The sequence below is a fragment of the Brachycentrus maculatus genome, unplaced genomic scaffold (assembly GCF_059751285.1).
Source record: "Brachycentrus maculatus isolate JH-2025_06_01 unplaced genomic scaffold, ASM5975128v1 h1tg000193l, whole genome shotgun sequence".
Classification (NCBI taxonomy): Eukaryota; Metazoa; Arthropoda; class Insecta; order Trichoptera; family Brachycentridae; genus Brachycentrus; species Brachycentrus maculatus.
Window position 1 is genome coordinate 72,631 of NW_028280944.1, and position 17,413 is coordinate 90,043.

At 30.7% G+C, this 17,413-nt stretch overlaps 1 protein-coding gene across 1 annotated transcript in view; it reads left to right on the plus strand.

The window, feature by feature from the left end:
* LOC148307711 (uncharacterized) overlaps positions 1 to 17,413 on the plus strand; it is a 120,686-nt gene that overhangs the window by 51,416 nt on the left and 51,857 nt on the right. The window contains exon 2 of the mRNA XM_088262929.1: positions 1,163 to 1,329. Coding sequence (XP_088119055.1) covers positions 1,163 to 1,329 — 167 coding nt within the window. The remainder of the gene's footprint in view (positions 1 to 1,162; positions 1,330 to 17,413) is intronic.

Genomic DNA, 17,413 nt, shown 5'->3' on the forward strand with positions numbered 1-17,413 from the left:
TAATACCCTGGAGTAGAATTCTTAGGCTGTCATTTTTGGCCAATAAACCTGCCTATACTAAATATTGAAGCAGTAAACGAAACCTTTCAATGTGCTATAAAGTGTTCACGTACACCCCGCCATAGACCCTCCAATAGACCACAATAATTTATTCATGAACTCAAGACGAGGAAACTTTTGGGAGAAATAAAAACGAAAATGTGAAATTTAATACTCCTTAATTTTACCTCGACTAATTTAAAAGCGGGATATAAAAAAATACATAAAGATAAATGGAGCCTAAAATATAAAATATGAGAATTCATCCACTTAATTTAAAGAGTATCCGTCCCCTTACACTTGACTTTTGCCTTTATTTAGATTTTCACCACTTTCAAATCCGAAACAGCCTCAGAGAAACTCATTTTAAAATTCTTCAGGCTGGCTTGAATTTCAAGCACATCTCTCAGTTATTACAAAATAATACGAGATTTTATAAGATTCTCTTTATAAATCTACTTACAGGATTCACTTCCAACCTTTTGTTTATTAAGATAAGATCATTTTATTATAGCACAATCTTTTTGACATATTTACTATTAAACAAATCATAGAATAATCATGATCGTTCCCAGATAATACTCTAAATTTGTATTGTTGTTTTTATTTATTGTAACTGCAGATAGTTTGTAGAATTCCATATTGAATTGAATAAATGTAGAATTCTATCAAACAAAAACCTTGTTTTATTTTGGATATATTACCCAACAATTGTATTGTTTTGTGTCATATAAGAAATGTACATATTAAATATTTTAATAAACACAAAGAGTATTTCAGCACTAATTTAAAAATATTTCAATCAGCCAATGACTTTCACTATTTTTTTAAAGAACAAACAAACGTTTATTTTTTTTAATGAGTAACCCGCAAAGCCTCTATTAGAGGCTTATCTGCAGGTAGAATAGTACGGATAGGGAAGGTAAATGTGAGAAAAATACCACAAACACCCTGACCAGTTGAAAATAAAACTTTTATGAATTTATTTTGCACTTGGCAGGAATCGGACCCGCGACGCCAGATTCGCAGTCGAGTGTCATCCCAACTACGCCACAGCGCCTGTGCAGATTAATATAAATATATTTATATGTTTTTGATTGATTTAAATTTTTCTTTTTTCTAGTTGATAATGGAGGTTAACGGTCAAGTGGCACTGTTCCGCGATCTGCTCATTCATATCGGGCAGGCCAGAGACTGTCCTGAATTGAGAGAAAGGATCAGGAAGCTAAGAAGGTCCTGCGTGGAATCCTGCACACACACCAGTCAGCTCATCCTTCCCAATCTCAAAAGGTAACAGACACATTCATACTTTGATAAGCCAATTTTCAAAAACGGTCACTCCATATCTATTTTCTATGTCTATCCAAACTTAATTACATATTTGATGCCGCTTATCTTACATTTTATTTATTATTTATGCATAGTATGGAGATTAACGGTTTACGAAAAAAATATATTTTGCACATTTATGTAGTTTTGATTACTTTAAAAAATTGGACTTCACTGTCATAAAGTCACATTTACCTTAATTGTTACCTTATTATACTTGATGGATTTTATCACTTGTAAAAATAATTACCCCATTTCATATATCCAATTATTTCTTGATATATATACAGTACCTTGAAAATCGAGATTATGAAGCCAAGGACAAAACCCTTGTAATTAACTTTTTACATAAAGAAATAATTTCTTCATAAATTGATACGGCAGTTTTTTTGGTAATATTTATGCAATTAGAAATTGAGCATTTACTTTTTAAATGCCACAAATTAAAATAATCTATTTTGACACGTATTTTAGTTCAACGATAGTGTTGGATATTTACATATATTTATAATTTAAGTAATAAAAATAAATATTTTTATAGATGTCTACCTATGAAAATACACCGTGGTTAATTTATACAAGTAAAAATGTGAATTTACATTTATTTAATATCTTAAATATCCTCAGGGGAGTAAAATTAAAGAGTTTTTACTTATATTTTTATTTAATGCTACCCAATACTGGTTCTTAAAGAACAAGGTGTATCATCATGTAATTGACGATCAAGATAACTCTGGTTGTATATTATGAAGTGTTCTAAGCACCATTGAGTGTGGATAAAGGTTAAAAGTAGAAATATAGTAGAAATATATGAATCAATACGTAATAAATATTTATGGTGAAAAGCAACATATTATATCTGTCTCAATCTTTAAATGAAAAAATAAATTTAAAAAAACACTCGTGTACCTTTCATGTATTTTTCATGTACTTTAACATATATTTTCACCGTCTTTCTACATCCATATTGCTTCTGTAATCCCCACAGAAACATAAACCAAAGACTAGACTTCTCTGCCGAATTTCAATGAACATTGAACATTGACGTAGCTTTTGGGATGTCAAACAGTTGGCTTGTTCTAATTACAAAGCTTTGATGCTGTAGCTTGATTTGAACATTTGCAATATGAACAGAAATTTGACACATCCTTCATTCACATAGATACGAGTCAATATGAAACAATGGTATGATTCGTATTATTTATTTAATATAAATATACGACAATAGTTACTTTAATGTTCCAAATATATTTTTCTTACATATTTAGCAGTCGATCTACTCGACAAAAAGAGTTTTTAAACTTTTGTTATTCTTAAAATCTATTTTAGTTGAAAATAACTTTATAAAAATATTTTTTTCAAAATTAAAAGGAAATGTTATTTTTTTTAAATATGTTCAGGGAAATATGAAAAAAACAATATTATTTAAACAAGTGGTAAAAATGAAGTATGTCTTTTATTGACAAGTAGATTAAATGTGCCAAAAAGTATTATAAAAAATTATTTGAAAAAAAAATCTAATATTGTAATATTTCTATTTATAACGTTATGTTAACCAACTGTATGTGTATTTTATCATACAACGCCGATCAGATTTAGTCTTGAGGAAGACGCTTTTTCAATTTCATCCTTTGTACTGGGAAAAGAATAAGGAATAAAAAAATTAAAAGAAATCGTTTTTAAATATTTTTATTTTTATTTTACATTCAATTGCAAACTAAAAATTTGAGCAAGACTATTTTGTTTGTGATTTCTGAGATAAATAAGTTTTGTTTATAACGTGTATTACAGTTATTATTTTATTTAAAATATTTTACCCAAAATAAATAGCTATTAATTTGCTTTTATTTCCCAGCTTTTATTACTCTTACTTTGATCAGATTAAGTTGATCATAAAAATGTTAAAAAACCTTTAAGCTTAAATTATGGCTGATGCTATCTGCAAACTAAGTTTTTTTGCGAAACTTATGGTAGTGTTTGCTGTTAGCATGTGAGTGTAAAATAATTCACAAGATGAAACGATAAAACTTGGAAAAATCCAAAGAGGGTGTCGGATCATGTTATGAATACGATGGCGAATAGGACTTTTACTACATTTATTAAGGGACCACGCATAGCATTATGTAGACCGAATGAGAAAAAAAACTAACCTCGATAGGTAAAACGAAATGGCTGCTTATTAAAATCTTCTCTTCTTCTTCTTCTTATTATAGGCCTTGCGGTCTGTTTTTAAGAGGGATTAGCCTCCTGCGACGTCGATTCCCAGCTATCGACCCATCTCTTTGATGGTCTGCCCGGGAGTCGTCTAACATGGGGTTGGCCGTACAGTGCGATGTGGGGGAGTCTGGATGGTTCCATTCTCCTCACATGCGCATACCATTGTCTCCTTCGTTGCCTTCCCCACCTAACGACATCTTCGATCTCGCATATTTCCCTGGTCTTGGCATTTCTGATTAAAATATACCATAATTTTTTTTTTTTTTTTTAAATTATATGTAATATTTTACCTGTAAATATTTCGTACCGAAGAAATTTAAAAATAAAGTAGATTAGTCAGTTTAGTATCCAATTCCCTTAAAATGTCAGCAACCATAAACTATGATGTCAGATCGATTGAATTATTTTCTTTGTAAAAAAAACTTCTCTTAAAAACTTATTTAATGGGCTTTCTCTTGGTAGGATAGTAATATATGTATAAGAATGGAGAAAGTAGCCGGTAAAATTTTAAAACGAATACTTAAACCAATTAAAAATAAATCTTTCTTGGATTAATTTTATAACTGACGGGAATCGAATCGAAGTGTCTCCCAACTAAGCCACCCATGGCGTGACCCGACGCTTGTCAAAATCCCTTAAAATAATGGCCCAATTTTAAACTAAATATCGTCCGAGAAAATACCTTTTCCATTCCCACTTTGACTTGTGCGAGTTTGCTATGGATAAGCAAGTATATTACATACATTTAGTTCTGTTTTACGAATGAAATAAACAGATTTCAAAGTACCTATCTTTATAATGTATGTTAATGAGTTTTTTTATATAACATAATTGAGTTAATGCTTTTAAAAAAAAACATTTGAAAAGTAATATTTTTCAAGAGTACGAGTAAATATTTTTTCTGCCTCCACAGTGCAGTGGCTAACACATTTGGCTACCATGCTGAAAAGGTCCTGGGCTCGATTTCCAGGGGGGAGGGGCAAAATAAATATAAGTGTTTCTTAAAAATAATATTTATTTAATGTTACCCTGGACTGGTACCTGAAGCGCAGGGCTAATCACCTTGCATTTATATAACAAACGATCATGTAAACATTGGATCAATTTGATGCAGTGCCCTATACATCATTAAGTGCGAATAAGGGTCATTAGTTGTAGTTTATACTTTGAAAAGGTTTGTCTTATATCTGACCCAAAGATTAAATAAATTTTAACTTAGGTAGGCAAGAGTGGAATATATGGTTATTATTTAAGAATTTTCTACCAGTTTTCCATTAAACTTTACCCTTAACACATTTTTACGATGACCTAAAGTCATAAACATAGAATAGTTAAATAGGGTTTAGTATTGAGTAGACTTACGCGTATATAATATACGGAGCCAGTAGTTTATGTGTTAACGGAGACATATTACGTTTTAGAAAACTAGGAACCCTCTTAAGATAAACAAGATTGGGGTGTAAAAACATATTTATTACTTTTAAAGATACATATTAGTTATTACTGAACTGAAGCTGTGTTTCGATCTTAATTTAGAAGTTACTTGTGATCACTTTGCCTTAGGATATATATTGTTGAAATTACTTTTTCTACCTTAATCTACCAAATATAGCTTCTTTTATCATTGGTCACCCCCATAATACTTGAATGTTAACATGGTCTCCTTCTCTTCTTATTATTTTCCTTTATTTCGTCACTCTTGAGTCTCTTGTTTCTTTTACTCTCAACATCAAATTTCCTTTATTTATTTTGAGTATTATCATACTGAACTGAAATCCAGCGCCTATGTTAAAATCCACTGAAATCAATTTCAAATGCAATAAAATTACTACACAAAACTATCCACAGCGGCGTTTGTTTAAATACTAGTATTATAACCCAGCTGTGCATATTATTTGAATTATTGTATGAATTTAATTTTCTGTCTTTGTTCGTATAAATTCAATTGTGATTGACTTAATCTTAAAGCAGAAGTACATTTTGTTAAAAAAACATATTTACTTTTTATTATTTTGTAAAAGAAAAACACTTGTTTTTATCACTTGAATTTTAATACCTTTATAAGTTGTTTTTTTTATAAATTTACCAGAAAATGAATGCCGAAACAATTAATAAAAATTTTTCAACTTTAACTACAAAAGCAGGAAACAGCATTTACTTCACTTATATATATATATACATATATATATATAAGTGAAGTAAATGCTGTTTCCTGCTATATATATATATATATATATATATATATATATATATATATATATATATATATATATATATATATATATATATAAAGTTTAAACATTTATAAATAAATTCTAATTTTATAATAGGCATTTATCGGTAAAACTATGGTAGAATTTAAAGTGACTATATTCTAAACTCTACCATAGCTATTATATATATAATTCATATATACTCAATTTAAAATGTCTCCTATGGCGGTAAAACAAATTGCCTTTCCCATGTTTATTAATTTATTGCTTCAATTACAGTAGACATTCGCATGTCATTCTAGTGTTCAGGCTTCCAGCGAGCGACGAACGTTTAGAAACACCTACTTGCACATAATTCAACCATCAACGGTTACTAGTATCGGGGGCTTAATATTATGGCGTAGCAGATCGGCGGGAGATTAAATCACGTAGTAAAATATAAGTTTCCCGCATTATCACGCGAGGATTGGGGTGGGGGTGTCGATGACGTCACGGCGGCAACGCGGTATTCCAACTGCCACCCTTTCTGCCAAGTTTTACAAACAACGTGATATTTCCAAACGTCCAATTAAAAATCAACTGTAGAAACTGAAGTAAAATAAAATGTTAACGTAGAACTTAATTCCAAACCTTATACTACTCGCTTTATAATGCCCGGAAACCGTTGAAAATGTTATTAATATACTTTTCCTATTTACATATATAAATATATATGTCTATTTATATGTCTATATATATATATATATATATATATATATATATATATATATATATATATATATATATATATATATATATTTTTTTTTTTTTTTTCATATATATATATATATATGAAAAACATGGCACGATCAGGTATGCCAAATACTTGAAAGTGGTCAGGTTTGGAGTGGTAACAATCGGCGGGTGTGTATGAGGAGATGCATGAACGTGGAAGAGGCGAAGAATGTTTGCAAAGACAGAGTGGTGTGGCGTTCTATTCTCTCTGCCTAACCCTGCGGGGAAGCGGCGTGATGGTTTGTTAGTTTTTTTTTATAATAAATAATAATGAAAAGTTCACATATGTAATATATTTAACTTAAAAACTTGCTTAAGTAATCATTCACCTTATTCCGATCCAACATCGGTGATATTCATTTTGAATTGGCTCACATTTACACATTTACACATTAAGAGATTTTGTTTTTAGATACTCTTATTGTACTAGTTGATTATAAATAATATAAATATAATTTATTATATCAATGACACAAATGTATTACACCAGCCAAATTCCGAGTTGTAAGCCTTGGGATGCTCACATTTACATCTTCTTTCATGTAAATAGGAACAATACATATTTCATAGCAAGTTGAGACACCCCAGATTTTTATTTTACGACCTTATAAATGTTATTTGGTACTTATATTCTAACAAACAAACAAAAAAGTTTTTTTGTATTAAATTATTCAATTTGTTTGAAATACCCTCCTGCAGTAAGGAGTTAATAAAGTCTCACGGAGTTCTGAACAACATGTTCGCGCAAAGCATACTTAGCAACGTGATTATGCGAATTCGAAACAATAATACAAAGAAAAGCATGTTTGTACCCAAGATGCAGAAACTATTCGGCTTATTAGTGAAACGATTATGAAAGTTTGAATTGAATAACTTTATACATGAAAATCAAACACTATGCACTGTATTTGTTAGTCATTATCGTTATTGTAAACAAACCTGACGTTATTAGATGTTTTTGATATTTAATGAGATTAAGTTTCTACTTTTATTTAACACTTGCATGTTTTTACTTGTGACAGGGGAAAAAATGCCTTTATTGTATTTTTTAATGAAATGGTAGCGCCATCTGTTGAACGTTACATCAAACACGCAATATTATGTCAAAAACGGAGCATTGTAATAATCATGAATATAAAAGAAAAAGCGAACAATGAAAAAATAAATGTACCTTAATTACCTTATATATTAATATGACGTAATCTTCCCAAAGTAACATGAAAAGACTATTAAAAATATGTCACTTTATCATAGACACACCTTTATGCTGAACTTCATTCCCTATTCACTATTTATTTAACAATGTAATAATATTTTGATTATATTTGCTACTTTTTAACAGCTAATTAATTTCGGGGATACTTTGTTTTCACTATCGAGGAACGTCTTCTCATTTAGTTTTATGATGAGCAAACTCTCGATAACTCATTGTTTGACAGGAATACTGCACTATGTCATATAAATTAGCCTAAGTTTACAGCAATGCTAGAGATGGCCATTTGACGTAGAAACGAATAATACTTAGCGATATAAAATGCTTAATTAACTTATTACGTTTGTACAAACAAATCGTTTCGTTTTTATTAATTGATACGGTTAATTCATATCTATGTATTAATTGTTGAATCAAACACAGATTTTTTGAGTCTAATAAGTTGTATATTTTTTTTAAAGGAAAGAAAAATATTTGTGTTTGTATTATTTTCAAAAATATTTCAATTTCATATTATTTCTGTGAGCCTAAGCATCTCATTATTAGAAATAGGCATCAAATTTCGGTGGAGGGGTTCGAACCGAGAAACTGACTTAAGAGTCCGCGACACTGGACCACAACCCCAAACGAATGTTTGAAAATGCCATAACTTGGCGAAACAATTGTCACAATAATAATTTTTATGTGTTTTTTAACAATTAAAAATAACTAAGTAAACTCAAAAAATCTGTTTTTGATTTCACAAATTAAACGTCAAATCAATAAATAATTTTTCACAGTGTGATAAATCTTTGAATTTTTCATGAAATGTTTACTTGGGAATTACCACTATTAGTAGTATATTTACCATGTTAAAGTTAATAAATACCCCCCCTGAAGAAATAGTGGTATTAACCAAATAAAATTTTAATTATTAATAAACAAAACTTTCACTGCTACTAAATCGGTTACCGTGTACATACAAACAAATACCTTTAAAATGCCACATTGGCCAAAACATTTTGTGTGTTTTTAAAGATTAAATTTCCAAGCTTTTAAAGATAAAGAAAATTGTAGTTTGAAAATCAAATCGTTTGTTTGCTGTAAATTATCATTTTGACTTGTTAGCCTCAACTGCTAACAGAATTATTATGGACGCCCATTTCCGTTTCAGTTATACTTAAGTTATTGGTCTGAAGTTAGTTACAGAACTAACCCTTTTTGGGTAAAATAATATATGTATTGAATTCAAAGCGTGACGGGATGAAAAGCTTTACTTAAGACGCGAACATGGAGGGAGGACCAATTAGAAATTGCATAATTATAGTTCAAAGATAATAAATTCAATGCTTTATTTCATCCAGAAATTTCGTAGAAATAAAACTACTACAATACAATGATTTTTATTTTATGTACCTAAGTTAATATATTGTATTGGTTTTTCATGTATATTTTCTATTATTTTTTGACATCTCATCAAAGATGAAGAAGAATATGGAAGTCTGGGCATTTACGGGGCTGACGACCGTCATAGGCTGGTTAATGTGATCACTTTATAAGATACAGATAATCCAGATTTTGTGAACAAGTATTTGGACACACTCAAAATGTTGTAAATATATTTTCTATTTTCGATGGCTAAAACATGTACATTGCTATTGAATTTCCGATAAAATAATACATGAAAATTGAAATAATCCATATACATATAACATACATACATATGTACATACTTCTGTAAAATTATTATTTTTAAATTGTATCGAGTACATTATTATAAACGACAAACAATAATATTACTGTAAACAACTCTCTTTATCATTATCGTTCACTTTGTGTAATACCACTTTAAAAAAACACTACTTCATAACTACCAGTGTCAAAATAATCATTCAATCATCAGGTCAAATGCAGATTGAAATGAAATTGTTACGGTCTGACTTTTATAAAAAAAAAATTTTTTGAAGTAGAGAAAAAGTGAACGATGAATGATAACGAGAGTGTTACATTACCATAGCACAAAGTTAAGAGTGCTTTTAATATACAAAATATAACTGTAAACAGTTATTGTGACAAATTAAAGATAAAACATCTTCGCTAATTAATTTTGGATGTAAAATGTATACATATTTAATGTATTTTTTTTCTTGAATGACTTGTAATGCCACTTTTTTTAAACTGGTCTGGATGCAGAAAAAAAGGAAATATAGATATAAAAATACACCACAAACACTTAGACTTATTGTTAATTAATATTTCATGAATCCATATTGCGATTAGGGGGAATCCAACCCCCGAAGCCAATTTCGTACTCGACCGTCTACCCAACTACCCCGCGACACCTGTCATTTATATCGTTTATTTTTAAAATAAATATGGGACATAATGTATTTTTTTAAAAACCATTCCTCTTCCATAGGTCACTGAATCGGATCGATCTTCTTGCTCTCCTCGTTTTTGGACATTTGGGGGGGAAATATAGTATTGTAAATAAATATAAAACTGAAAAAGCTTAGTTTGTTAGTCATGACTGTTATATGAGAAGGGAAATGGATATAAAAAGTGGGTAGGGAAATATCGTCTAATTATACCGTTTAAAATTATTTTTAAAAATATATTTGAAACAATTTGTTGATGAAAAAAAATCTTTAATTGCGCAAGATAAATTCAGTATTTACTCAAACATAATCCTGTTATTTACGTTAAAAGCTCTCATATTAATAATACATAATTACTTTAAACCCCTTAAGATTCATAAATAATTGAAATATTTTAAAAATATATGTACGTTTTGTCCACTTTTCAGAAGCTTTTTTTTATAGCGCAAACAAAATAAATATTCGTTTTAATATTTGAGAGAAATATATTTTCAGACGAGCTTTACTGATCATTAAAATTCTGGGTACTTGTTTGCATCATAATTCGTTTACTTAATTTCCATTACTGCGTACTTTGGTTTATTTTTACAAAACGACTCCAAAAAAATATGAAAGATGATGCTAATAACATAAAACCCATCCTTGTTTTTTTCTTTTATTTGATATAAATTGCTAATGTCCATATTTGACTAGTAAATACAAAAGAACGATCGCGTGTTGGATATGTCGTGTATATAAACTTTTTGTCAAAACTCACCGGAACTGCTTAATTCATCATGACAATGATTGAATTCCATGTAAAGTAATTCCATGTAAAGTTCTTCGAAGCAGCACAAAGCAAAGACTTGCTTATTCCGTGTATAATTAAACAGCCCGAGTTATCAATTTGACAGCTGGCTGAGAATAATAAACAGTGTGGTGAGTTGCATAAAACATGTCGCTTTTTAATTCAATCTTTCTTGAATTATGTCGTGTAAAACGCAGAATTCTTTAAGGCCACTATGCGATAAATCGTTACTTAATTTTCTTCAAATCCAGGTAACATTTGAAGTAATTGAATTTTTTGCTTAAAGCACCATTTTTGTATTGAAATAATTCATTTTTCATCAAAATAGAGTTATTGAAAGGAAGGGAGTTAAAAAATTATTTGAAAATATTTTTTCAATAAATATTTATTAACTAGTTGGCAGTTTATCCCGAGCGTGATTTTATAAAAAAATTACAAAAAACTTATATCTTCCATTTTTAGTTTAACATAGACAACCTTATCATGCCTTAGCGTGGTACTTAATTATTAATTTATATTGCTTTGAAGAAACTTTGAGGTCAAATTTAAATTTTATTTGCAAGTCGATTCTTTAGCCTCTCTCTTTACGGTACATGGCAAAATACAAATTTTTATATTCGGTCAATTTATTAAAACTCAAATTCTCAAAACAGAAACTCTTTCAAATCACTTTAAGAGAGTCGAGAGAGTACGAGTTTTTATAATTGATAAAAACAGCCACTATATTTTAATTGATATCTCAACATTGATTAAGAAGAACACGGAAGTCCAAGTATTTACATGGCTTGCGACCTCACATAGGCTGGTTTAAGTGATCACTTTATAAACGTTAACGTTCACAATTTTACCCGTAATTTACAAGCACACTACTTAATATTTGCGACTTCTATATATCTTTTAATCCACAAATTCTTTAATATGTGAGTATTCGGGACCATCTATGGTTGAGTAAGTAAAAAAATATTTAGAAAAGAGTTTCTCAAGTATTTCAAATACTTAGGAGTGGTTGGGTCAGGAGTCGCAATAATCGGAGAGCATGTATGAGGAGATGCATGAATGTTGAAAAGGCGTAGATTGTCAGCAAAGACAGATTGTTGTGGCATTATACTATCTCTGCCCATTCTCGCAGGGAAACAGTGTGATGGTTATTTAGTAAGTTAGAAAAGATTTATTATTTTAAAAAATGTCATTAATAATAGGAGGCCATTACCGCCCCTAATAGTCTTGTTAATTAGCGTGGGTGTATTTTTTAATATTAAATTCAGGTCAGATCTGATAAAGTTGTCTTGTCAACTTGTCATTATGTCACCTTGTCGCTTGTAACTTGTCACTTTGATCACCGAGTCCATAAATATCGGATAACACATCAAAATGAAGTATTTTTCATGTTATCATATGAGGTCAACCTTCGGAGACCTAAGAGGGGATTTTAAATCCCCCTATAACTTTCAATAATTATTCAAGCAATTTGATTTTTATGTTTTGTAATCTTTAAAATAATTCTTAGGAATTCTTTGTAATTGATTTTTTTTCAGATCTTCAATTTATTGTTTTAATAAATATTCCCGCATTCGACGGTTAAATCCATCACTCCTGATCTAATGGTCAAACGGTCCATGAAATTGTGTGTTTTTTATATTAACCTGAGACATTTTATTTATAGGGTCCGCCATCTAAAGTTTTTTTTTTCAACTAGTGCTTATTTCGTAAATGGTAACACTTAGCTCATGTCTGATTTGACAAATAATTAGTTTTATCCTTCCGCTGAGCGAATATGGTTGTGTATACGCTTGAACAACGCTGAGAAATATTGCGACATTCGACTTACAGAAGATGCCGATTTTGCCAAAAAAATCATCTTTTCGGATGAAGCTCATTTTGATCTTGGCGGGTATGTAAACAAGCAAAATTGTCGTATTTGGGGCACAAAAAACCCGCACGCATACATTGAAAAGCCAGTACACCCAAAACGAGTCACTGTTTGGTGCGGATTTTGGTCCAGAGGCATAATTGGGCCATTTTTCTTTGAAAATGAGCAAGGAGTGGCCGTTAGTCAATGGCGATCGTTATCGGGCCATGTTGAACGGATTTTTGTTCACAAAAATTGAAGAGGAGGATATTGGCAACTTTTGGTTTCAACAGGACGGCGCTACGTGCCACACAGCCGAAGCTACACTCGATGTTTTGCGCCCCATTTTCAAAAAAAAAATGTTATTTGGTGGACCCTTTATTATACTCTAACTACTGCCCCACAACTATTTAAAGAAAGATTATAAGAAAGACAGCTATTATGAACTACATTCTTCCAATCATACACGATTTGTGAATATGCTACTGACTACACATCGTTTGTCACAAGCTCCGTATTTTTATTACATACAATATTTCTACGTATACCACTGGGGTCTTTCAAGTACCCCTCTTTGCATCATACGTGATTTTTAGATACTTAGGGTGAAGAAGGTTAAAGAAAAGTTTTTTTATATTTATTTTAATAAACTTCCGAAGTTTGGTATATATACGTAAAACTTTCTCAGCGAACCTCTAGAGAAATCAAGTTACCCACTTAACTTGTTATTGACAATAATTTAATAAAAATAAGACTGTTTGATTACATCTGTTCAGAAATATGTTCGCTTCACATACAATATGGTATATAAAATCGATAAAACAATACAAATTTTTGTCAATCATTATCGCTTTTTTATAAGTAATTAATCTGAGAAATCAAAATTATCGTTTATCCTTCACATCAATTTAATGTAAGCCTTTTGGGAAAACGGGAAAACCTTGAAAGATTTTAAAATTTTGAATCTATAAATTGACAAAAATACTTTGTTATCACAACATTTCTATAATAACCTTCAAAATATCCACAAGGATCGAAAGAAAACATTTATATACATAATGCATTGCCTATAAAATCATCCTCAACGGATTACATAAAGAGTGTAAAAATTTCACCAGCTATTAAAAGAACGAATGTGTAGCCCCGAGTGCCTTAGCTATTGCTGGACTTACCACTCTTTCATCCCATTTTTTCCACATAAAGCAATACTGACTTTCACTCTAAGCTCATGTTCTTGCGTCATATGTTGCCCATTAAGAACTCGTTTATTTATCTTACATTCATGTAATTGGCAATCGGGATGATTTGATTCGCTACCATGACGCAGACGTCTCAATGCCATCTTTATTGTTAGGTAAAGGTACTCTAAAAGCTCCCGCCTTATTCCCAGGGTCGGTATAGAAGCTCTTGGCTTCCATTTAGCCCCATACATTCAAAAATATTAAATAAACTTTTATCGGTAAACCACCCGTGCCAAAAGATCAATCCTTCTTTATACCCGCCCTCAAACTCAACGTCCTAATGAGGAATACCAAGAAACCTTAGCTACTAAAGCAATCCTATCAAACATGATTGTAAGAATTACCTCATCCCTTTAATGGGAGGCACAAATTCTATTTGCAATTTTGATTATAAAAGGAATAATATATCATGAAATATAAAATAAATTACAGTTATCACTTAATTCTATAAAGATCGCTTTTAGACTATGATTACCCAAAAAACACAATGTAGATAAATATTTAAAAAACTGGAATCAAGACATCGAAAAAAATCACATTTTTTAACACATGATATTAAATACATTTATGAGGGTATGATCAAATAAATATATTTAAAGTGTATAAGTAAGCTTGAACAATAAATAAAAACTCGAGTTTCAGTCATTCCATAGAATTTATAGAAGAGACAATGACATAAAGACATACAACCGTTTGAGCTCTTAAGCTTTTAGGACGACTTTAATAATTGCAAATATTTGCTCCAGTTCCGTTTATTGGTTGGAGGGAACGGAAGACAGTTGGAAGGTGGTGAAGAGAATAATGTGATATAAATGTGTAAATCTGGGGAAATTGCCCAGTGCTCCCATTACGGAATGTTTAGTTAGGCTTTCCATTGAGTTTAACAATATCTGGCAAAAGCTAAACATTCATTTCAAAACGAATCTCGGAGAAACCGAAATTAAAACTGAGTGAAATATGAAGCAAAAATTTTGTTTTCTGACAAAACGAGGTCACTTTTTTCATTTCCATTCGTTGTTTATTTTCATTAATTAATTTTCTTTAGCAGATTCACGTAACATTGCGATAAGTGAAACGTAAATCTATGCCATTAACGTCAAAATATTCTATTTTGTTATTTCTGCTTTCGTTACTAGCTTAATTTATTGTGATGAATTACGAACAAATGAAATGTAACGTGACACATTTGCTAAACATTATTTTTGTGACTTTGTGACGATGTGTTGGAAACAAAACATTAGTTCTTCTGTCATTTCATTACATATCATATCAATCAAGTTACAAGGTTTATTGCAATAGTTAAAGGAATAATACATAACATATAGGGCAAATGTTTTTGCCTTTAATTTTTCACTGAATTACATGGAATTATAGTAGCTTTGAACATAAAACGTAAACCCACCTACGTGTAGGAATAGGTCAAATAACTAATTGTGGCCTAAGAAGGATATATGATAAGGATCATGATAAGAGGTGTTGCATAATCCGTACCTGGAGTTTGGAGTCACTTGGACATGTTGTAAATCCAAAAATTTCCTGCTCATTACCAAGTTTTAAAAGGTTTAACAACCAGAAAATTTTGTTTTATCTACTACTACCATCACGCCGTTTCCCCGCAGGGGTAGGCAGAGAGGATGGAACGCCACACTCTTCTGTCCTGATATACACTCCTCGCCTCCTTCACATCCATACATCTAGTCATACATGCCCTCCGATTACGCAGACTTTCGACACCGCCAGATTTTAGGTTCTGATTGATCTGATCGTGCCAAGTCTTTTGTTTTATAATATAATATAATAGTCTTATTATAATAGTTATAAAATAATGAATGTTCATTTTTTTTAATTGACTAATTAGGATTAGTTATTTAGAATAACAATTAAAATTTAACGATCCATATTATCTACGAAGTTTAATTACATATTATAAACCTATCATGTTCATCAAGGAGCAAAGGAGGACCGAGAAAAACTTGGCACGATCAGGTATGCCAAATACATGAAAGGAATCAGGTTAAGAGTCGTAATAATCGGCGAGTATGTATGAGGAGATGCATGAACGTGGAAGAGGCGAAGAATGTTTGCAAAGACACAGTGGTGTGGCGTTCTATTTTATCTGCCTACCCCAGTGGGGAAGCGGCGTGATGGTTAGTTAGTTAGTTATTATGTTAAAAGTCCAAATTTTATGTAGGATAAATATACGTTTAGGCTTATTTCAATTAGCAAAGTATAAAAACATAAAAATTCGTGTCTCAGTTTTTTTTATTTATTAATAAACACAAATGCCAATAATTTAAGATGAACCTTTTAGATAAAAATTAATTAATTAATCAAACGACCTGTGATAATTATACTTTTCCATACATAAATATAAGTATATTTTGGGCAGTGTCCAATTCCATTTAATTATTTTTATTTCTGTTAGAAATTGATCACTCCATTCAAGTAAAGAAGAAGTAAAATTATTGAAAAGATATCTGAGAAAATCCTTAGAAAGCAACAGGTTTTCCGTTTCAATGAATTTCTAAAGAAATGGAGATGAGATTGTGATTATTGACTAAGCAGAATTAATGACGCAGATTCAAATGATAAATATAACATTAATGTCTTTTAGAGGATATTCGTAACACCTTTACAAAATCTTTAATATATCTTCTTCTTCTTCTTCTTCTTGGTGAAAGTCGAAAGCCTGTTTTTAAGAGGGATTAACCTCCTGCAATGTATATTCCTAGCTGTCCATCCATCTTTTTGGTGGTATGCCCGGAGTCGTCTACCTCGGGGGTTGGCCGTAAAGTGCGATCTGGGGGAGTCTGGATGGTTCCATTCTCCTCACATGCGCATACCATTGTCTCCTTCGTTGCCGTCCCACCTAACAATATCTTCGATCTCGCATATTTCCAGGCACTGGTCGTGTTACTATATAGAACGCGAGTAATCCAGGGTAGACACTGCTTTTCTGCCTATAAAGAATGCACGCCTCTGGCTACGATATGTAGCATAGTGAATCAACAATAATGCTACGTTCATAAAATGCAAACAAAGCTATTTCGCTTGTACGAGTAGGTATTGTAATATAATGTGTTGTTTTGTATACCGTCGAAAAGTGAATAGTAGCTTACTTACCTATTTTTGTAAAAAAATTCATTAAATGATACTGCTAGAAATAATCTATAATTAAACAATCAACATTAATTTCATTATTTTATTCGGTTATCACTTCGTGGTAATATTTATCCATTTTTAATTAATGATTTACTTAGAACCACTTTTTATTAAAATGTATTGTGACAAGTATTTCAATGCATCGTATTTGAAGCTTAGTCTAAATTTAAAGAAATATTTGTTGTAACCAACTAACACTTCAATTAAAAATTAATTAACATGAAACTATATT